The sequence below is a fragment of the Bos grunniens genome, chromosome 9 (assembly GCF_055505025.1).
Source record: "Bos grunniens cultivar Pamir isolate PY7600 chromosome 9, Bosgru_T2T1.0, whole genome shotgun sequence".
In the NCBI taxonomy this organism is placed as follows: domain Eukaryota; kingdom Metazoa; phylum Chordata; class Mammalia; order Artiodactyla; family Bovidae; genus Bos; species Bos grunniens.
The window spans coordinates 92,397,419-92,422,271 of record NC_141173.1 but is presented as its reverse complement, the minus strand read 5'-3'; the positions used below and the strand labels follow the sequence as shown (position 1 = coordinate 92,422,271).

Genomic DNA, 24,853 nt, shown 5'->3' with positions numbered 1-24,853 from the left:
ACAATATAGGGAGGCAACAAGCAGCAACTCCCCCATCTTCCTATGTGAGAGCCTGAAACAATGCTCAAAGTATACTGAGTAGCTCAGATGGCAATATTTATAAAGATAACAGAAAAAAGTTATGGTTTATGAAGAAAAACGTAACAACGCTTACAGTTGAGAAGCTGGAATTTCCTTTTTGGGTTCTTCACTATGCTCAGAATCTTCTCCAAAATCAAACCTATCCATCAACTTCTAAGTGGGGAAAAAAAAAGAGGGAGAGAAAGAGATAAATTTAAAAGTACTTTACACAAATACAAGTTACAAATGCTATTCTAAAGATCATTGACATTCCATTAATTTATCTCTATCATTTAAAATGTAACTATTTCTTTCATATAATTTTATTGTTACATGCTATTTCATATAATTTTATTGTTTATTGTTATACTATAAAAACATTTTGAATGGACCTTTACTTCTCTTCAAAGAATTCTGACAGACGTTGTCTTATGAAGCAGAACAATCATGACACATAGGATAATTACCAATACTTTAACTTTATAGAAGAGAAGATTAGGGTTTAAATAATTGAGTGGCTTGTCAAATGTAAAACAGTTTTATTAAAAAAAAAAATCTAGAACTATAATCTACAGAACTATAATCAACAGATCTACTACTAGTACAGTTCTCTCAGAATGCTCCACTGTCTTTTAAATGATCAATATAAAGGCTTTCTGAAAGCTGTGGGCTAAACAAGCCTAAGTAATATAATCTAATAAATCAATATTTATATTTCTATGAAAATAACAGCAGAAATAAAAAGAATATAGATAACATTTCCAAGGGATAATATTCCTATAATCAGCAAGAATACTGAGGATATCACCCGAGTTAAACAGCCAAGATTTTCAACTTTGAAAACACTATTCTTTCCAGTTATATCTCAATTTATCATATTATAGTAGCAACTTATAAAGAAGCTTTCCTTTGAACTTTCACATACTTTACAATTTTACTTTTAGCAGGTTAAAATTACAGGCTAGACACTATAATTAATTAATTTGTAACATCCATAAAAATCAGCTCAAAAACAATCATTTGCCTCAATAGTGAATATACAATTTTACTGACTAGTTTTCTTTAGTCAAAAGAAAATAAATGTTTCAAGTGGATTTATAAAATTACTTAAATTCCTTTCAGAAATCTGAATCTTTTGTAAAATGTATTTCTTAATAAACAGTAATATTTACTTAATAATTGTTAAGTTATTAAGTAACATTTACTTAATAACAGTACATGCACGTGTGCTAGGTCACTTAAGTCATGTCTGACTCTTTGCAACCCTATGGACTGTAGCCCGCCAAGCTCCTCTATCCATAGGATTCTCCAGGCAAGAGTACTCGAGTGGTTGCCATGCCCTCCTCCAGGGGATCTTCCCAATTCAGGGAATGAACCTGCACGTCTTATGTCACCTACACTGGCAGCCATCTGGGAAGCCCCTTATACAGTGCTGTGTTTAGTCGCTCAGTCATGTCCGACCGACTCTTTTCAACCCCATGGACTGTACCCTGCCAGGCTGCTCTGCCCATGGGGATTCTCCAAGTAAGAATACTGGAGAAGGTTGCCATTTCCTTCTCCAGGGGATCTTCTCAACCCTCAGGGATTGAACCCAGGGCTCCCACACTGCAGGTGGGTTCTTTACTGTCTAAGCCACCAGGAAAACCCTTATAGAGTACAATGGATGTTAGAACATAAAACAGTTTTACAGTAAAATGTAGTTTACATAATTGCAATCTACATGATAGTATAGAAAATTCAGTTATTCATATAGAACAGATCTGTTATCCTAATTTCTACCTTGTTAAAAGACACCCCCTGTTCTAGGGGATTAAGGGTGTTGGCTGCTGCGGCTGCTGCTGTAAGCTGTGCTGTAAGAGCCTGCAGCTGGACGACAAGACCAGCATCCAGGGCTTGCAGGATGGAGGGCTGAGGCTTCTGCTGCTGTATCTGTAAAGTCTGTATTAACTGCTGAAGCTGCAGCGGGGTGCGGGGAGAGAAAAGAAAATTGTTACAAACAGGTGTTGGGTTTTACCCATAAGAATGCTCATCTAAACTTTTAGTCAATAAAATTTATCGTTCTACAGTCTAGAGACCAAGAAAAAATATATACTGACTCAACACAATTCATTTTTAAAATAAGATTTGTGTGTGTGCCCTATGGAACAGTTCTAAATAGGTTTGTCTTTACTTCTGGAAAGTCGAGGAACTTTAAACAAAATAAAATGACCATACCATAACAAACAACAAAATAAAAACTCATCACAAGCAGACTTAATTTTTTTTCCACTAGGCTTTTCATTCCCTTCTTCAATGAACTCAATCTATGTAAAACGACAAGCACTTACAACAACTGCTTTTGCTATCATTCAAATTTACCATCTGACAACACATTCCTGAAAGGAGGAAAGAAAATAAGGAATCTTTCCCTTGGAGCAGTCTGAAACTAAGGAAATTAAAGACAAATAGTGTCAATAAGAGTGGAAAGCAACCCCTGTCCCCCCTCTATTCACCTTCTCTCTTAAAAAATAGAAATAATAATAAAATCCTAAACATATTTCAGGTAAGTAAGCCCTACATATATCCCACAAGTAATTACTTTTCTACTTAAGATGTAAACCGAAGTTAAATCTGAAAATTATCAGTTTGGAATATAAAAATAGCAAAGCTACTGCTAAACAAGACATTTGTATTAAGTTCAATTTACAGTGAGAGAAGATAAAAATATGCACGATGATAGTAGTGAAACAATTCCTTGCCTATCCCCAAAAAGGAACATTGGAAAACAAACCAGTCTCCACCTATCAATCAACATTTACTACAAAGTACTAATTGTGATAGGAAACAAAGTACAAAAATATATGATAGCTGAGCTACTGCACCAAAGCAGCTCCAAGCCAGACAGGATGGGTGACTAAAAGATGGAGCATTATAGGGAGGAAAGAAGGAAGGAAGGAAACGTCTTCACACCTTCTAAACGCTCCTCCTGACACCTGCACCCCCCTCCACGCCCCCACAGCAGTATCCTTTCCGTCACCCAGGTTCGAAGGCTGCAGCGTCCTACTTCTTCCTCTACTCTGACTTCACATCTCAGATTACTGTGTCCCCTTGACTCTTTGTACTATTTTTCTGGAATACCGATTCTCCTGCCAAAAGCACTTTTTAATAGATACATTTTAAAATTAGATTTGCTTTTATGGGTTCTTTTCAAAATATCATAATCACAGAAAGTTAGTAAATTCTACAATTTAATCTAATATTCAATTTGATTTCACAGCTGTCCCAAAAATGTAGAAACGGGATCCAATCTAAGGCTAAATAAATGAACTGGTTCCATTTGTTTAAAGATTGTCTTTTTAAAGAGTCCACAACTGTACTATTTTTCACATGTGTATTAATGCCTTTCTATTATCATTGTTACCAACAAATATACTCCTTATCTCTAGATTTCTCCTTTTTCCCATCCATTCAAGTACTCTTCAGATCATGTGACTTCAACATAAAAATCTCTGGCAACTCCTCCCTGCTTAGTACATGAATCCTTCACTTCTCAGCCCAGGTCCCACACTTAGGTTTACCACTTCAATGTCATGACTAGTAACTTACATACGTAGACTATCTTATCCTCTAGAAAACTCAATTCTAAGATATCTTCTCTATACCCCAACATTGTTATGCCTCTATACATCAGTCATTCGTTTCACAAAATATACTGAATACCTGCTATAACCTAGACACTGAAAATACAGGAGTGAGCAAAACAGAAAAACCCCTTGCCCGTGTACAGCATACATTACAGTGGAAAGAGACAGTGAATGGAACAAATGAGGAAGGTACATGAGATATTAGGTGCTAGGAAGAAAAGAAGGCAGGTGACAAAGAAAGGGAGCAGAGCAGATGAAAGGCAGCATTTGCAGTTTTAAATAGCTGTCTGAAGGCCTTACTGGGCTAGCATTTAAACAAAGACAGGAGGCTGAAATGTGTGAACATGCGGGAAGGACAGCTTGGGGAGTTTTACTATATAGATCACAATTAACCTGGGTTTAAAGGATAAGCTTAAAAACAAACAAACAAAAAACCACAGATGCTAAGGAAAGACAATCTCATATCTGCCGTAACAGGTTCTTCAAATGTCACTTTGTCAAAGATGCTTTCTCTTGGCTACCCTAACTCTGACCCCTTCCTCCAAACCTAGTCACTCTAAAGATCTGCCTTTTAAGTCATCTGTGCTAAGTCGCTTCAGTAGTGTCCGACTCTGCGCAACCCTATGGACTGTAGCCCGCCAGGCTCCTCTGTCCATGTGATTCTCCAGGCAAGAACACTGGCATGGGTTGCATTTCCTATTCCAGGGGGTCTTCCCAACCCGGGGATCGAACCTATATCTCATTACATCTCCTGCATTGCAGGCAGGCAGGTTCCTTACTGCTAGCGCCACCTGGGAAGTCCCTTTAAGTCATATATCTCTATCTAAATAATGTTTTATACTTCTTTATTGTCTGTCTCCCCTAAACAGAAAGCTATCTTCTCCAAGGCAGAAGGCTTCCCAGTCTCATTACTGGATTAACAATAGCACCTAATAAAGCTTGGTAAAACTATGTGCTAAACTAAATCAATTATTCTGGTGTAGAATGAATTATTTGTAAAATAATCTTCAATGATACAAATGTACATGATACAGTATTAAATTTAAAAAAGCAAGTTACAAAGTATTGTATGTAGGGTGGTCATTTTAAAAAAACTTAAAAAAAAACACTCTTTAGGTGGTACATAATCAAACAATGCATTAGGAAAACAATGAGTTCTAAATCATGTTGACATAACAAAAAAAAGCTGCTCACCTGTTGGCCTTGAGGACTTTGTAAGATCTGAGCTACTGCTGCAAGTGTATCTGTATTTGTTATCTGAGACACCCACGGATCAGGTAAACCTTGGACCACATTGGCTGGAGTAACAGGTGTCACAGGAGTTCCTTTTAGAAAGACATCAAACCCATCCCCAATAAATATGTAAGTAAATAAATAAGATGTAGAAAATTAGATTTGTTCTGTCACTTTTAAAAAATATGTACAAATTTATATAATTTTACTGTCTTCATCTTTAAAAACCATTACAGAATTAGGTTCATTAAATAAAACAAAATGGCAACAACAAAAATGACCAAAAAGAGCTTTTCATACTTATTTTCAATTAACTAAGCTACCATTTTAAAGGAGCCTACAATCCTCGGAAATCATTAAATACTTTACTAAAGAAGAAAATTCAATGACATAAGGAAATATTCAATCTCTGATGAAAAAAGTATTATAAAAGTGTACATAAAATTATTATTGTTCCAAAATGTATATGTACATACTCCAAAATAAACATACATCAAAATGATAACAAATATAATTCTTAGACTGTGGTTAAAAAAAAAAATTCAAATGTCATTTAAATACCTCAAAAAAACCTCCATGATTTTGAGATTATTACTCATTCTTGGATCCACTAAATAAATCTTTTCAGGGTTCTCTTTATATATTAAGTACACTTAGCTCACTATGAATATCAAGTTGATATATATGCAAGTTTAGAAGATTACAGTCTATATCAGGAAAAATTTAACTGACATACCAACTTCCCAAGATGATTATGTTATGTTTCTAGGAACTTTAAAAGCTTAGCTTTTTAATTTTTTTGAAAAGAATGAAACACAAATATAATTTCTGGTTTTATTTTTCCTTCAAATTAAGACTTACTTTCATTTACCTAAAGTGAAACAAATTATCCTGCACTGTCAAATTATTATTTCATATATGAATAATTGCCTGAAATGCATGAGTAGAACACTCAGAAAATCTCTCTCAAAGCAACATACCTGGAGTATTGCTCATAGCAGCAGTAGTACTGGCCAGAACAGGTGTGACAACTGGAGGAGGAATCCCTGCTGCCATATCCAGAAGAGGCTGAATAATCTCACTCTTAAATACATTATTCTTCTGCCATAAGTTTAATACTCTCACTATTTTACTCTAGAGGAAAAAAGAGAACGATTATTTTTATTTTTTTGCTTTCAAAACTTCAGAACAGTCATATCATAGAGGCTCCTCAGGCCATGGACAGGAAGGATGGATTAAAATACTTCTTGGGCACTTAATGGAGTTCAGGCACTGAGATTACAGTATCAGTATAATCTTTCCGACTCTGATTATCAAAAAATCCCTAAACACTAAACTTCATTATAAATGACAAATATTATTATTATGAAGTTTACAAATTCAAGACTGACTTATTCATTGTAACTGACACAAATCCAAGTCCAAATTAGTGAAATTCCTAAATCAAAGTGTCTAAGTTACTTCAAAAATGTTTATATAAAATCTCAAATGAGTTATTTTAGGTGGCGTTCTAAGGTATTTAAGACTCAATCATGATGGATCACATTAAAACTGGAAGCATTCTTTCTGCCTGCAAAGAATCAACGTAACAAGGTTAATCAGAAGGAAAAAACCTGACTTTAGAGGCATATCCAAGAACAATTTACAACTCCTGACACAATAACGTGTTTTCTCCACATCGATCCACTCTAACAAGACTTTGTTCTGATTGCAGACTGTATAACAGTTATTAAAAATAAAAACTACCTAATCTTGTTGTACTTGAGAGGAGGTAAAAGATCTGTGGTAAGCTTTTAAGTCTGGTTGCTCTTCTTCAGAGTAAGTCTTCACCTGTTCTTACTTTTCTACACAATCAACACTGCAATCAAGTCTGTCAGAATAAGGACACTAAATTTCCAAGTCAGCATCCAAGAAATGTAACCTTCTACTATCCCGGTTTCCAGCACTAAGAAAACGCTTCCATAACAAAGGAATTTTGATATGCAGTTATGGTCTACTAATTACTTGGTAAAATCATTTTCCACAGACAACTAAGTAGGTAAATATCAGCTAATGTCAAATGACCAAAATTATGAATTGGTTGTGCATGTAAGTAAATAAGATTTTAGGATAATTAAAAATGCTTATTAGAGCCAGTTTCTTTAACACCAATGGCTTTAATAAATTAAAAAGTAGCAAAATCAACTATATCTTTCATTCTGTTTAAGAAAAGTCTAATAACAAAAAGAAACATGGACAGTGCAATAACTATTCAAATTCAGGATAACAAATGGTAATATAAAATGATAAATTATGATAATGTAAAGTCTTATTAAGACCAAAAAGGTAATTACTTCACCAACTTAGGCAGCATACCTTGTCATCTCCAGGGCAACGGTATAAATTCTGGAAAGTGCTAATGATGTTATTACTAAATCTGGGTGCAAACACATCCTTTTCTTGACCAAATTGATGTCGAGATTGTCGTACAATAGAGTCAATAACATAAAGTCCAGGCACCTTATATTCTGGTTTACACTGATGAAAAAAGAAGAATGGGAAAGGAAGCAAATGAGAAGGTTAAAATTCTCAACAGACAAATGTCACCATAAATCTATAAAAACACAAACACACTGCTCACACTGAGGTGATGAACACTCAGAGGTTGACCATTCCACACCATCTGTCTCTGGAATGGCATTTGAAAGACTCTACTTTGGCTACTCTACATATTCAGTTCAACTGCCAATCACCTAAGTTCCAAAACAGCCCTGTGTAACTGGCTTGAACAATAACAAATAAAAGGTGTGGTTAAAATTAAATATATATATATATAGTTTAATGACTTGTGAATTCAAGCAGTGAATTCAAGAAAGAAAAGCTCTGGTAAAAAACTACTGCCAACAAGCCTTAGACTTCATCCAAAAAACACACAGGAAAAGGATCTCTATATGAATGAAGGAAGGAATCAAATGGCAAATTACAACATTCTAAACACAGTGAGCCTGAAGTTTTAAAACTTTTCTCAAATGCAAACCTATATGAAAGATAAGACACTACCATTATGATTCTAAAAATCTGTCCTACGAAAATATGTTTTAGCTGCTTCACTGATCAGTGTTTCTTATCCTTCTTATAGTCTGAAGAACATGACAGTCTTCTGGGACCTTCCCTAAGCACAACGAAGAACCCTTCACCATCAACTTCACTGCTTCAATTTTTTCCATGTCCAGAAGCATGAGAAAACCTGCCTCCCAAATACATACTAATTAAAATGAAATTATGGCTGCTAAAAGCAGGTTCAAATTTTGAGTGTAATTAGGTAAGCATTTCACCCAGAATCATTTCATAGAAATCATATATAGCACTAAATCAAAACTGCATTCTTGAAAAATTTCTTAGACCCAAGGACCAGTGAGTAAAGGATCTTCAATCCACCTCCAACACACAGATACATGTTTCTAAACAGTATTTTCAGTCAAGACAATGAGTGACTTCATTCTGCAAAAAGACTAGATGATCCATCACTTGTTCCTTCAAATCCCTTCTTCTTAAGGTCATTATTAAAAAAATGAAGAGACTGATACCACCAATTTATAAGTATCTATTGCAAGGTTCTGGCTGTTTAGTACTTGAAATATTTAATAAAAGGGCAGTAATGTTGATGTGTGGACATTAAAGTTTTAGGTGTAACCAACCAAAGGTTCAAAACTGTCTGCTCTGTTCAAAGTTATTGTTTTAGAAGTCTGAAATAGTTTTCACTGATGTTCCCCCCAAATCTAGCATATTTGTTCCTCAGTTCATATATCTGACTTATTTTCCTTTGACTACCGTTCAGTTCAGTTCAGTCACTCAGTCACGTCTGACTCTTTGCGACACCATGAAGTGCAGCTCGCCAGGCATCCCTGTCCATCACCAACTCCCGGAGTTCACTCAAACTCATGTCCATCAAGTTGGTGACGCCATCCAGCCATCTCATCCTCTGTCGTCCTCTTCTCCTCCTGCCCCCAATCCCTCCCAGCATCAGAGTCTTTTCCAATGAGTCAACTCTTTGCATGAGGTGGCCAAAGTATTGGAGCTTCAGCTTTAGCATCAGTCCTTCCAAAGAACACCCAGGACCGATCTCCTTTAGAATGGACTAGTTGGATCTCCTTGCAGTCCAAGGGACTCTCAAGAGTCTTCTCCAACACCACAGTTCAAAAGCATCAATTCTTCGGCGCTCAGCTTTCTTCACAGTCCAACTCTCACATCCATACATGACCACAGGAAAAACCATAGCCTTGACTAGACGGACCTCTGTTGGCAAAGTAATGTCTCTGCTTTTGAATATGCTGTCTAGGTTGGTTGTAACTTTCCTTCCAAGGAGTAAGCGTCTTTTAATTTCATGGCTGCAATCACCATCTGCAGTGATTTTGGAGCCCAAAAAATAAAGTCTGACACTGTTTCCCCATCTATTTCCCATGAAGTGATGGGACCAGATGCCATGTTCTCAGTTTTCTGAAATGTTGAGCTTTAAGCTAACTTTTTCACTCTCCTCTTTCACTTTCATCAAGAGGCTTTTTAGTTCCTCTTCACTTTCTGTCATAAGGTGGTATACAAGCAAATAATTATCTACCTAGCCAGGCAAATAATACATCCACTAAAAAAATTGTTTAAATTTAATGAAAACCCAACACATTTCTTTGTTAAAAGTCATCTATTCCTCAATGCTGGAAAAACAGACAAAATAATCTCATATTTAATGTATTATTTTATAGAAATGATTATCTTGAGAGTAAGGCTAAATAAAATTGCTAAGTTGCTGGTAAGAGTTTTTAAATACTGAGTGGTAAGTAATAAAAGCGATTAGTATAGTGAGTTTAAAAAAAAAATACACCTTTTTCTTTGATTTATAACAAAAATTCTTGATTATAAACTCACAGTACATAAGAATCATGAGTACACAACACAATGAATGGGCCTTTCTTCCCTACTATGAAGATTCCAAAGCTTCAAAAGTGTCAGGGGTTTTAGTATTAAGCTATAAAGATGAACACTTCTTTCACAATAACCTTTAGAAACACCATATTATGATGTTACAGTATGGAATTTCCTTCACTGGTAACACTAGGTATTTTTATGTGCCTGGCACATAAAATGGCAAAAAAAAAAAAAAAAGTTATGTATGATTTAAATGTTGTAGAAAAGCTTTAAAAGAACAGTATTTGGTAAACTTGGTTACGTTACCAACTAGAAACTTGAGAGAAGAATTAAGACTAAAAAAATCTGAAATGTTTTTCAACTGTTCAAGTTCTATCAGCAAAAACACAAGAATTCCTAAGCCTCCAATATCATGAGGGATTTTTTTATACTTTGAATTAATTGTGGCACTTACAAAGCACTAAATGATGCTGACAGCAGCATGTAAGAAAAGAGGGCTGTCTCAGGACACAGTTATACCTGATACCAAACGAATTCTGAAAGTGAATACTGCATGCTTCCAACAGAAGGAGAGGAAAAGGAACCTTTCCAAGAGAGTCAGAGCATCCAGGGCTTTAACAAGGTCTACTCTCAGGGAAGCCTGGTGTGCTGCAGTCATAGGGTCGCAAAGAGTCGGATACCAATGAGAGACTGAACAACTCTCAGGACACACTTAATCAGAGCCTGATCTGCTTTGGTTTTACCAGAGTCTAAATGACCCACCCTCAGGGAATCAGAACCTGCATTTCAACAAGATCCCTAGGTAATCTGTGCAAGTTTCTTATGCACAAAAAAAGTTTAAGACACACTGTTTAGACATTTGAATCTTTTTAAAGTTTTATAACAATGAAACTTTCTAACCACCAACATTTCTATCTTACAGTTAGATTTACCTTAGACATACAGCATACCTGTTATTTTACCCCATACCTTAAGCTTCAATTCACTAGCTGTTCATCTCAAAATATGTTTTATCAATACTTTAAGTTTTGAGAAAACAAGATATTAAGAGGGGAAAAAAGCTGAATCAAATAAAAGTTAACTGATTTATTCAAGATTATCCAGATAGTTTGGAGACGCAGTAACACTACTCTGATCCACGCACCCTCCTCCGGTCAGCTATTTTCACTCAAGAAACACACTGCAATTTATGTCCTTTGATTCACCTCTGATTGTCACACTGGTTCTGCTCACATCTAGGCAAGTGAACAAAGGGCAGAATACTAAACCTCAATTCAGTGACAGATTTCCTACAGTATCATTTTACAAATCCTAAGTCTTATGGTACTCCTGCCCAAAAAAAGCGGCAGAGATAAGGCACTGATCACAAGGGGCAAAGAAATATAACCTAGCCACCTTGGGCTTTGGTTACCAAAAAAATTACTAAATGTATGCAAAAACAGCTGTTTTCAACTTTGTCTCCCTCTGCTTACCCTGGAAAATGGAACTTCAGGTCTAATAATAAGAAGTAGAGATGCATACTGTCCTAACGGATGAACAAAATGAATCGGCAGAAGAAAAGCGGCTAGCATTTTTACTACATTTACTACATCTTATCTACAAGGAAGACTGCTCTCTAGGCATTAAGCTTGAAATGAATAAGGAGAATTTCTCTAAAGGCTATATAAAAAGCAATGAATCTAAAATTTCATTAAAAAAATCATACTGAAGTATTTTCTTCATGGAACAGATGCTCACTATGGCAATGCAAATTAACAAACACATCTACCTGAAAGCTTTCGTTTTTAGAATTATTTGAAAGGCAGTTTCATTTTATTTCTTAATTAGAAATTAAAACAAATGGAATCACTTTTGAACAGTCATCAAAACAATTTAAAGTTGGGTATTTGAAAAGAGAATAGCACAGGGTGTTAGTCTACAGTTACAGAACTTTAGCATATACATGGAAAACTATATACTTACTTTCTGAATGAATTTCTCAACACTCTGTACCACATGTTTATAGAACTAAAAGAAAAAAAAAGAGGTTTTAAATGTTTGATTAGAACTTTCCTGCTAAATTTACAGTTTAACAAAGCTTCAAAGGTCTTCAAAATTCATTATCAACAAAGCAATGAATTTTAATCATGAATTCTGAGATAAACATAACATAAACAAACATAAACATGAGCACCAGCTATGGTCAGTAAAGGTCCTTGAAGCAGGTATACGGTCAATATACCCAAAGTGTGTTACATGCAAAATACGGTGGTAGGCCACTGGTAGATATACACTCTTCCTTCCTGGAAGGAAAAGTAAAGATCTCCTGTAGTAACGTTTTATTGGCTAAATTAGGTTAGTGCTGCTAAGTTGCGTCAGTCGTATCCGACTCTGCGACCCCATAGACGGCACCCCACCAGGCTCCCAGTCCCTGGGATCCTCCAGGCAAGAATACTCGAGTGGGTTGCCACAGAAAAATCAAATAACTGAAAATAAAGAACATTAATAAATGTATGCAAGGGAGTTGCCTTCAACTTCATTATCTTCTGCTTCTCCTAGAATATTAAGCTAGCAAGTATATATAACAAAATATAGAGATGTACAATGTTCGAATGGATCAGTCAAAATGAATTCAGCAGAAGAGAAGGGAGCACATGGATTAAAAATCAGAAATGAGCTTTTATTAATTTTGAGAAAACCCTTTATGTTTAAGTTTTATAAAACAACACTATGAATAAACTTGAAAATGAAAAAATAAAAATTATAGGTTAAACAAAAACTATCTGGAATTTGTACCTAATAGCTCAGTGGCAATCGCATAATCAACATATTTCTGTTTAAAAAACTAGCCTCAATTGTGCTTTGTTTTATATGTGTGATCCCATAATTTAGGCTTTTAAGGCGCATCCACTTAGACTGAGACACAAGACCATTCAACTGCAGCATAAAATCCAACATTCATAAAGTAAAAAACATAGGAAACTCTCATTAATCATATTCACCAAATCAAAATCTACAATACAGTTTCCTTACTGCAAAGTAACAGTCTACTCAACAGAAAGTTAAGCAAAAAAAAAAAAAAACCTGCCAAAACAACTACTTAAAAGTTATCAGGCACTTTATAAATAACTAAATATTTTAAATCAATATATAAAATGTTATTTACACACTGAGTGGTTTTTATTAAATAATAATTCTTCTGGAAAACACCTTGCCAGAGCTTCTTACTTCTAGTTACTTTATGTATGACTTGTAATTCAGACTAAAACTAAATGTTAGCTTCAGTTCAGTTCAGTCGCTCCGTTGTGTTCAACTCTTTGTGACCCCATGAATCGCAGCACACCAGGACTCCCTGTCCATCACCAACTCCCAAAGCTTGCTCAGACTCATGTCCATCAAGTTGGTGATGCCATCCAACCATCTCATCCTCTGCTGTCCCCTTCTCCTCCTGCCCCCAATCTCTCCCAGCATCAGAGTCTTTTCCAATGAGTCAACTCTTCACATGAGGTGGCCAAAGTCTTGGAGTTTCAGCTTCAGCATCATTCCTTCCAAAGAACACCCAGGGCTGATCTCCTTTAGGATGGACTGGTTGGATCTCCTTGCAGTCCAAGGGACTCTTAAGAGTCTTCTCCAACACCACAGTTCAAAAGCATCAATTCTTCGGCGCTCAGCTTTCTTCACAGTCCAACTCTCACATCCATACATGACCACAGGAAAAACCATAGCCTTGACTAGAGGACCTTTGTTGGCAAAGTAATGTCTCTGCTTTTGAATATGCTGTCTAGGTTGGTCATAACTTTCCTTCCAAGGAGTAAGCATCTTTTAATTTCATGGCTGCAGTCACCATCGGCAGTGATTTTGGAGTCCAGAAAAATAAAGTCTGACACTGTTTCCACTGTTTCCCCATCTATTTCCCATGAAGTGATGGGACCAGATGCCATGATCTTCGTTCTCTGAATGTTGAGCTTTAAGCCAACCTCTTCACTCTCCTCTTTCACTTTCATCAAGAGGCTTTTTAGTTCCTCTTCACTTTCTGCCATGTTAGCTTGCTGCTACTGCTACTGCTAAGTCGATTCAGTCGTGTCTGACTCTGTGTGACCCCACAGACAGCAGCCCATTAGGTTCCTCTGTCCCTGGGATTCTCCGGGCAAGAATACTGGAGTGGGTTGCTATTTCCTTCTCCAATGCATGAAAGTAAAAAGTGAAAGTAAAGTCGCTCAGTCGTGTCCGACTGAGCGACCCCATGGACTGCAGCCTACCAGGCTCCTCCGTCCATGGGATTTTCCAGGCAAGAGTACTGGAGTTGGGTGCCATTGCCTTTTCCAATGTTAGCTTACTAAATGTTAATTCGAAGATTCTATTCACATAGGTCTTTTTCCATAACAGGTGATCAGAGGTTTTGTTGACAGCGTGCAATGGTAACAAACACCCATCAAAATAATCATCTCTTAACACTGGCAAAAAACCAATGACTTACCTTAACATGAAACACAGTATCATTTAACTGAAAAAGGCAGTTCAAATATCAATTTATATATGCATCAAATTCAGTTTAAAGTAATGCAGTACTGCAAAACCGTTGGTCTAAACTCTTCAAAAGTGTCAATGAAAAACAAAAGAAAAACAAAGCAAAAGGCTGGGTAAAGGACAAATACAGGACAGGATCTTGACTGGATCCAGAAAATGCACAAGTGCAGGGATTAGCTACTAAAGTTAGTATTGAGACAACTGATAAATCAAAGTGTAGATTATATTAGATAATAATGTTGCATCAAAGTAAAATTTCTTGCATGGGATGTGTTTTACTGATCTATGAAATCTCTTTGTTTTAGGACATTAAAATTCTAGTATTTAGGGATTATGTGCTATTCTAAATGAATTCTGAAATGAGTTCTCAAATGACTCAGTCAAAAAACCCTGACAAAGTGTGTGTGTGTGTCTGTGTGTACATGCAGAGAACTAACCAAATATACTAGCCAAGATGCTAATACCTGGCAATGCTAAGCGGCTATGTACTGCTCACTGTATTTTGCAACATGCTTTTATTTTTTCAAAATTAAAAAAACTAAGACCAGTAAATCAAAATAGTACAGTAAACCATGTTTAGACTGTAAACCATGCTTTCTCTCTTGACTAAGAGAAAAATTAAAATCTAGCTGTTTTTATTCTGACTGTTGCAAATTAATTTTCTTAGACACTTCCAACATCTGAAAAATGTAAACAATGTTAATACCTATTCCTTAAAGGTCATGAATTAAAAAGTATTCTGTCCAACAAAAGCTTTTATTAAAATGCATCAACCACTCAGAGAATGAAAACTCGGAAAAAAAAAATGCATCGACCATTTAACAGAACAAAAATGATAATATGTATGCTGTACACTCTCAGGATCACACAGAAATCAGACCACAAAGATGGAGAACAAAAAGAAAGCACAAGAAACTATTACTCATCAGAGTCCCTGAAAAATCACTTCTTTGAAGAAAATTCTCCAGGTTAAACGTGTTTATTGCTCACTGTCCTTATCTCTCTTTCATATTCTACATTTGAACTCTAATACTGTTTAGACATTGATTACAAGTATGAAAACTAAGGTTTGGCCGTTAGAATGCTGCAAAATCAACTATCTAAATTTTCTCCTAATAGAGACTGTCTATGAAGAATCATCTGTTAAATCTAACAGATAATGCTGTTATTCAAAGATAACTTATCCAGGGAATTCCCTGGCAGTTCAGTGGGTAGGACTTAGCGCTTTCACTGCTGGGAGCCGAGGGCTGGATCCCTGGTTGAGGAACCAAAATTCAAAAAGCTCCTCTGTGAGGCCAAAAACACAAACAAAAACAAAAAAATAAAGGTAACTTACTTAAATAATGGTGCCTCTGGTTATGGCTGATGTTCTTACACAGAGTAGAAAAACATATCATTGAAAATCTACAGCAGATCTACTTAATTAAAAATAAGCACTCACTCATACTCACTTTTAACAACCAGACTAGAATAGGGAGTCTTAGCTTTGGGGACAAGGACATTGTGGAGAGGTGTCTATGGCTGAGCTTCAGAAGGTCCCTAAAGCCAAGAACTTCTATTCACAATTTTGTACATATGTGCATTTCTCTAGAAACAGTCCAACCTTCTGAGGCAAAATTTTTTATATGTGTGTATTTCTCTGGACAGTCCAATCGTCTGAGATTTTCAGAAGTATCCATAAGTCACAGAGAAGGCAATGCCGACCCACTCCAGTACCCTTTTGCCTGGAAAATCCCATGGATGGAGGAGCCCGGTAGGCTGCAGTCTATGGGGTTGCTAAGAGTTGGACACGACTGAGCGACTTCACTTCCACTTTTCACTTTCATGCACTGGAGAAGGAAATGGCAACCCACTCCAGTGTTCGTGCCTGGAGAATCCCAGGGACGGGGGACCTGGTGGGCTGCCGTCTTCAGGGTCGCAGAGAGTCGGACACGACTGAAGCGACAAAGCAGTAGCAGTACCCATATGTCAACACAGGTTCAAAACTACTGTGTCAAAGTAACAGCTAAATACCTGTGGCCTCTTCCCAGAGTTTAAATGTCCTATGTACAATGTAATCCAATTATTTTCCATAAAGGTCCATTTTCAAATCTATAGTATAATCAATAGGATAAAAAAACCAACACATTAAGTTTTATTTAGAAAACTCTTCTTAACTAGTATTTCAAGATTCTATAAAGTCAGTGTGACAAATAACAGTGTTAAACACATTCTCCACAATGTGCCTGAATCCAAAATCTTACCTATGAAAAGGGAAAATGACTGCTTCAAAGTTTATGTAAGAATATTTATGAAAATATTAAATGTTTATCTCTAGTTGGGAGGGTTTGTACGTGACAGATTTTCATTTTTGTGTTTTTCCAACCTTGGAACAAGTACTAACTTTGTAAAGATGAAGAAAATACATAATCTGTAAAAATTAACCTTCCTCCAAAATATTAGTGGAGTATTTCCTTTTGAAAACAGCAGAGTAAAAAGTGTTACTCACCTTTATAGCTTTGATGGCTGCCTTAGTAATTTGGGTCATTTTCGCTTTAGAAATGGGTGGCTTGTAGTCATTCAGGGAATACAACTGATGAAAAAGAACAAATTTTAAACACAGTAAAACTAATGGTCTCTATGCAATTACATGAAATTACCAAACATTTCTATTTTTACATCCTCAGTGAAATTAAAAGTGCTGCTTTTCTTTTAAAAGTCAAGTTCAGCATCATTAGCCATCAAGCAAATACAAATTAAAACCACTATGAGATTATCACTTTACACTTACTTGCTTATAATCAAAGAGACAGACAAGTGTTAGCAAGAATGTAGAGAAATTGGAACCCTGACATATCCCTAATGGAATGCAAAATGGTACAGCAGCTTTGGAAAACAGTTTGACAGTTCTTAAAAAAATTAAACATAATAATATGCAGTATGAGGCAACAATTCCACTCCCAGGTATATACCCAACAGATGTGAAAATATATGTTCCCATAAAAAGTTGTACACAGTCACTGCAGCATTATTAAAAATTCATTTAAAAATTGGAAAGTAGCTAAATGTCCATCAGATGAGGAATGAATAAGCAAAATGTGTTCTACCGAATTAATGAAATATTAACCATGAAAATGGAATGAGGTACTGATGCATGCTACAGCACAGATGAACCTTGAAAACAGGCTCAGTTTAAAAAGTCGCACTTAAAAGACCACGTTATAGAAACGCATTTATATGAAATGTCCAGAAAAAGAAATCTACTGGGGACTGTCCACAGCTGGGCCAGTTGGGGAGAAATGAGGAGTGATGATTATGAGTACAGCATTTCTTTTTCAGGTGATGAAAATATTCTAAAATGGACTGAGGTGAAGACTGCACAACCATACCAAAACCCACTGAATTACACACTTTCAATTGGTTAATTGTGTGGTATGTGAAGGATGTCTCCATATAATTGCTTTCAGAAGTCAAGAGACCTCATGTTTAGCAACAATCCCACCATTCCCCCCAAAATTTGTTTTAAAATTTCTCATATAAGCAAAGAATACTACTGCTTAGAGAGAAAACAATTGAAGACAAGGTAGGGGAATTAACCAAAAGACAACTAAGCTTAAACAAATCTGGATGAAAAGTGGGTACTAGGTAATGCTAGGAATTTAACTACAATTAACTAGAAGTCGAGAGACCAAGCTTTGGCCATCATGATCCTGAAAAACCAACCTGAACAGGGCTTCCCTGGTGGCTCAGTGGTAGAGAATCTGCCTGCCAAAGCAGGAGACACAGGTTCAGTCCCTGGTCTGGAAGATGTGACATGCCGCCGAGCAACTAAATCCGTCCGCCACAACTACTGAGCCTGCGCTCTAGAAGCCCAGGACCCACGATGACTGAGCCCACGAGCCCAAACTGCTGAAGCCCTTGTGCTCCCCAACAAGACAACAGCAATGAGCAGCCTGCACACTGCAACTAGAGCAGCCCCACTCGCCAAACAAGAGAAAAGCCCTCACCAAAAAGACCCAGCGCAGCCAAAAAAAAAAACTGGAACAGACTATGAAAGCAATTCAAAACAGCTTTAGCTGGTTAACCAACTAGGTAGTCCTCTAACGTATTTGCTCCAGCACCCCTTATAACCTATTTATCACTGAATTCTACTGAATTTTACCCAGTTTTCCCCATATTTGTCTCTTCTTCCTCCATCCACCACCATGACCCACATCCAAATTACCTTCAGCTCTCACATGGAGATAGCATGCCTATCTTTTCAAAAACTGATCTGATCAGGTGACTGATACTCACCCACCTCCTCTACCACCTTAAAAAGTTCAATGATTTTCCACTCGCTACACAAACAAAAATCTAAGTAAACAATGCCCGTGCCTGGTTTAATTTCTGTCTCATCTCCTGCCATGCGCCCTTCCCCAGCTCTTTGCCCTGGGCACAATGGCCTTTTTTCAGTTCCCTACCACAGAGCCTTCCTCTATTTGGTACAGAACCAGGGTATCCCCACTGGTTTTCCTAATGAGGAAAGCCTTCCCTACATGTGCCCAATCAGAACTGTCTCCTTTATACCCTCACTGTACTGTCATTCACCTTTGAAACATTCATCACAGTTATGTGACACTTGTATGATTATTTAACAAATATCTGATTTTTAAAAGGACTGTTCCAAAGGATGACAAAGACTGACAATCATGAGACAAATGATATAAGTTCCTTTAAAAGGAGTTTAAGCAGTAAGAGGTGAACTGTACCCCAAGAACTATGCAAGCTGAAATGAACCCTGGTAGAAATATATACATCTTTCCCTTTAAGTTCCCACAGAGGTGTCCACTTGTTGATGTAATCCTAACCAGGGTCAGAATCTCATCATATCCTTTAAGAAGCCTCCTCTGTTAAACTCACACCAAATTTTAATATGCTCATGGCCTCAATTTCTACTTGACTGTTTCATAAAATCTAACTGCATGCAAGTCAACTCGCCAGGAGCAAAATAACATGAACACGTTCTGCAGTATCTACAGTAAACTGTGTAAAGCAAAGTTCAATTTCCCAGAAATTGTTGGCAGGTACAGACTGCAGCCCATCTGAGATCCAGACCTGCCCTCTCCTAAGTGGTAAAGAATCCACCTGCAATGTGGGAGCCCTGGGTTTAATCCCTGGGTTGGGAAGATCCCCTGGAAAAGGAAATGGCAACCCACTTCAGTATTCCTGCCTGGATAATTCCATGGACAGTCAGGAGCCTGGCAGTTTACAATCCAGGGGGTCGCAAAGAGTCAGACATGACTGAGCAACACTCTACTTCTGCTGCTACTACTCTACTAGAAAACAAGCTCTAAGAACAGAAACTCTGCCTTTTCTGCTTACATCTTTGTTTCCCTTTATCCACTCTTTATCCTCAGTGTCTGATAGAGAATAAGAATTTGTTAAGAATAAATTTAAGCGGACAAATACATATAAGACACAGGATTGTACCAGCTTTGCACAGAAACACCTGAATTTGAATTCCAACTATGTTACAAGCTGCCAAACTTCTGAACCTTAGTTTTCTCATTTACAAAATAGAAAAAATATTAATTTCACAGAAACACTGCATATAAAGCTTTAAAACACACTTAAATCACTCAACAGGGTTAGCCATTATTAAAATTATCTTTGGTAGGCATTTTCCATTTAAATGAACAATATTCAAGTGTGCATCAAACACCTATTCCCTCAGGTTCCTGAAGGGACATTCCATGCTAATTTATATTACTGGGACAACGAAGACGCCTCAAGGTCTTCCCAGAGCTGACAATTCACTTCATTTTGTATGGTAAAGCCCTAAAGTCTCAATCACCCTAAAGTTTCGATCAAGCACTAGTCCATATTCTAGCAGATCAAAAGCTTTCTTCTTTTTGGGAGGGAGGGAGGCGCTGGGGGTGGGGTGGGAAGAACCAAGTAGGGGAAATGTAATTTAGACTTACAAAACATTTCAACAGTGTCAAAAGTCAGCTCTTATCAGAGACGCTCTTTTAAAAAATGTACCTACTGCAAAAACTTAAAAGTACTACTTAGAGAAATACTAAGCAATTAGTAAGTACTTTTCAAAGGTTCACTTAATACATATGCTTTCAACTAACTATCCAACAAGATTCTCTAAAATCTCACTTCTTCTTAAAATCTAACCACCAGAGAAGAGGCATAGATCATGTCATCTAATTCTTCACAGAATGCCTTTACTCAGATTTAACAACATCCCAGTATTGCCCTTTCTTTGGCTTATTGATTCACAGGAAAGATTGACTTATTGATTCACAGGAAAGATACTAAACAGCAGCCTGGCTTTTCAGTCCAATTCAGGTATTCTTTCGTTTTTCCAACTCCCTTCAGGTACACTGAAGAATCAGCAACATTTAAATTTTCTACTTTATCACTTGTAGGCACCATATGAAATGAGTATTTTTAGATCTGAAAATAACTTCAAATCAAATCCGTTTCTAATGACTTTAATCAAGGCCTGAGGAATCTTTAACCTAAACAGTTTCTTAGTTGCTGTCTGGCTACCCCACCAAAAAGCTTATTTCTAACAAAGACTTTTAAAGTTGTCCACTACTGAGTAGGCCAGGGTTCAGCACAGCACGTATTTTAGGCTTTGAAGGCTACACAGCTGCTATCACATAAGAGGCATCTTTCACTTCACTGTGTTTTGCAGACACACTGAAGGCTGTGGCAACTCTGGGTTAGTTAGTGAAGAGGACATGCTAATAAGCCTCCTGCACCAGTTAAGCTGTAAATGCAAAGGAAAAGTTCTTGAAGGACATTAAGTGCGACTCCAATGAACACACAAATGATGAGCCAGCAAAGTGGCCTTACTGCGGATACAGAGAAAGTTTTAGTCTGGAGAGAAGAGTAAACCAGCTGCCACATTCTGGAAAGCCAAAGCCAGAGCAAGTTTCTACTCTGCTCAATTCTCTGAAGGCTGAGAGGTGAGGAGGCTGCAGAAGTGTGAAGCTAGCAGAGCTGATTCATGAGATTTAAGCAAAGAAGTCATCTCGCAACATAAAAGCGCAAGTGAAGCACCAAATGCTAATGGAGAAGATGCAGCAAGTTATGCAGAGGATCTAGCTCCAATAATTAATGAAGGTACCTCCATAAACAACAGATTTTCAGTGTAAACAAAACAGCCTTAAGCTGGAAGAAGTCAGGTAGACTTTCATAGCTAACGAGAAATCAATGCCTGCCTTCAAAGTTTCAAAAGACAGGCTGACACTCTGGTAAGGGGCCAATGCAGCCAATGACTAGTAGAAGCCAATACTCATCCACCCTGTGAAAATTCTACCGCCTTGAAGGATCATGCTCAATCCTCTATGCCTGGGCTCTCTAACTGGAACAACAACACTTGGATGACAGCACATCTATGTACAATGTGGCTGACTGAAAATACTTTAAATCCATCGTTGAGATCTACTGCTCAGGAAAAAAACCCTTTTAAGATATTACTGCTCATCAACAACACATCTGATCATGCCAGAGCTCTGATGGAGATTGGTGTTCACATGACTGCTAACACAACATCCATTCTGTAGCTCATAGATCAAGGATTCATTTCAACTTTCAAGTCTTAGTAAGAAATATATTTAGTAAGGTTATAGCTGCAACAGATAGTGATTCCTCTAATGGTTCTAGGCAAAGTAAACGGAACACCTACTGGAAAGGATTCACCATTCTTGGTGCCACTGAGAACACTCATGGTTCATAGGAGGGGTCAACATAGCAATGTTAACAGGGGTCTGAAAGAAGTTGATTTCAACCCTCATGGTATTTGACTTTGAGGGGTTCAAGACTTCATGGAGGAAGCTAACTGCAGATGTGGTGGAAATGGCAAGACAGCAGGCAATTTTATTTCTTAATCTTATAAACAGTTTCGTTCACTTGTCTACCTTTGAATAAACACAACGATCTCATGTCCTGCAAAGTGTATTCAGGTGCTCCCTCATCTATGTACTGAGTAACGCTCATTACCCAAAATTCAACAAAATGTTGTACTTCATGCTTGCTATTTCAAGCAAACGCTTCACTACAAAAAGTTTAGTGCCTTTCCAATTTAAGCAATAGTAAATGAATTCTACTATGACCCTGAAAAGAATGCAACAAAAAACTTATGACATGAAAACTCCAAGAGAACCAGCAAATTAGGGTGAAGTATTGCTCATTTACAGATCAATCTTATGCTTCAAGACTGCTGATTCTAGGTCTAATAGGAATTAAGCTTAAGTGTGAACCTAAGATGTTAATCAACCCAATTTATTCTTCCCAACAGTGGTCCATTAGGCCTTGAGGATACTAGTCAGGATCCTTCAAATGCCCTTAGAAATCAGAAATCACAGAAGTTCCTGGAACTGACGCAATTTTGGTACTTTCGATCCAAGATAGCATGCTAACCACTTTTTCCTTTTCTTCCCCTTACTGGCACGGTAAAAAAGGAATAATTTCTTACAGGTGTTACGAGTAGGGGAAAAGGTTAAGCTGTCACCTACTTCCAGAAAGTGGAAACGTGATGAGGACTGGTTAACTGATGAAACAAAGGGGAAACCACAAGCCACAATATACACAAGATACAGCCAAAGAGGGAAATAACTTGCTCTGCAAAAATCCAGAGTCTCATCCATTAAAATCAAGGTACTCAGAAAGCATGAGCAGCACAATGAACTAACACCTCATCCAAAACGTCAATAAATAACGTCTAAAACTGAACATTAAAGAAACACATATAAAATTATTGGTTAGTGATATGAACATTATCAGAAGAACTGAAGTTGTTTGGAGATCCACCATAGGATGAGAAGGAAGAGATTCCAATAAAATCTCTTTTGTACTTGAAAAAAAATTACATGCATACATTATTCTGAAAAATATAACAATTATATTTTAATACAACCCTGTTCTAATTCTAAGGCCAATCCTGGCCTTCCAGAGTGTATCTGTCCCCAAAACTCATATGTTGAAGTCCCAACCCCTAGTGTGACTGTGTAGTGACCACTGAACAACCCAAGAGTTACGGATGATGACCCTCCACATGGTCAAAAATCCACACACAACTTATAGTCAGTCCTTACTACCTAAGGTCCTACATCTATGGGTTCAACCAACCACAGGTTGCGTAGTACTGTACTATTTACCACTGAAAAATTTCCACATGTAAGTGAACCCTCACAGTTCAAACCTATGTTGTTAAAGTCAACTGTACTTGGAAACAGCCTTGATGGAGGGGTGGGCTTCCCAGGCAATGCAGTGGTACAGAATCCGCCTGCCAATGCAGGAGATGCAGGGTTCGATCCCTGGGTCAGGAAGAACTCCTGGAGAAGTAAACGGCAACTCACTCCCGTACTCTTCCCTGGGAAATCCCGCAGATAGAGGAGCCTGGTGGGGTACAGTCCACAGGGTCACAGAGAGTCAGACACAGCTCAGCGAGTGAGCAAGCACACAGGCACGTGGTCTTGAGAGTGAAGTCCTCATCCAGCAGAACTATGCCCTCCTAAGAAGAGACTCCTGGGCCTCCTAGGTGGCACTGGTGGTAAAGAACCCACCTGCCGATCCAGGAGACATAAGGGACACAGGCTCAATCCCTGGGTCAGGAAGATTCCCTGGAGGAGGAAACGGCAACCCACTCCAGTATTCTTGCCTGGAGAATCCCATGGACAGAGGAGACTGACAGGCTACAGTCCATAAAGTCACACAGAGTCCGGCACAACTGAAGCGACTTAGCACATGCACACGAGAGACACCAGAGAACTAGCCCCGTTATGGCCATGTGAATACACACGTGAGAAGGCTACATGACAAGCAGGACCCGAGGGTGGCTGCTAGGAACTCAGGGACTCCTCCACCCCCACCCAGCAAATACAATGAGGCCTCGATCCATCTACAACGCTAAGAAACCATATTCCCAACAATGTGAATGAACTGGGGGAGAGGAGAGCACAAATCTTAAATGAGAGCACAACCCTGCTGACGCATTGACCTCGCCCTGCTGAGACCATAAGCAGAGGATCCAGCTAACCCGTACCTGGTTCTGATCCATGGAAACTGTGAAATAAACACATGGTGCTTTAAGCCTCGAGCTGAATTTGTGGCAATGTGTCACACAGCAACAGAAAATGAATAAAGCAGAAGAAAGCTGTGAGTGATTATCTGAAGTTTTCTAACTTGACTGTACAGACTTTTTACTTTACATAAATATTTTTGCAAAAAAAATCATTTTTATAATTCAAAGCAGAAACTATAACTTCAAAATAAAAAACTTCTCTGCCTTTTCCTAAATAACTTTAAAAAATAGAAACTCAGTATTCTGCATATAGGAATGAAAAGTTGAGTAACAGTCTAGTTTCACTGATAGTCATTTTAAAGAGCATAATATTCACCAACTTTAATACCTGAAAATCAATACACTTCATTACAAATTCTGCCTCAACAAATCAAAAATTATATATTCTCTATATCCAAAATTTCTCACTCCCTAATATATAAGGTCTCCTTTCTTTATATGGCACAATCTTCCATATTAATTTTGGTTT

The 24,853-nt window shown here is 37.5% G+C and overlaps 1 protein-coding gene across 12 annotated transcripts in view; it reads right to left on the bottom strand.

Annotated features, from left to right (window-relative positions):
- Window positions 1-24,853, bottom strand: part of SCAF8 (SR-related CTD associated factor 8) — a 216,893-nt gene that overhangs the window by 158,427 nt on the left and 33,613 nt on the right. For all 12 annotated transcript variants that reach the window (XM_086318484.1, XM_086318480.1, XM_086318481.1 and 9 more), the window contains 7 exons: window positions 16,810-16,893; window positions 11,778-11,822; window positions 7,272-7,433; window positions 5,897-6,050; window positions 4,878-5,008; window positions 1,840-2,016; window positions 155-234 (listed from right to left, as the gene is read on the bottom strand). In XM_086318484.1, coding sequence (XP_086174610.1) covers window positions 155-234; window positions 1,840-2,016; window positions 4,878-5,008; window positions 5,897-6,050; window positions 7,272-7,433; window positions 11,778-11,822; window positions 16,810-16,893 — 833 coding nt within the window. The remainder of the gene's footprint in view (window positions 1-154; window positions 235-1,839; window positions 2,017-4,877; window positions 5,009-5,896; window positions 6,051-7,271; window positions 7,434-11,777; window positions 11,823-16,809; window positions 16,894-24,853) is intronic.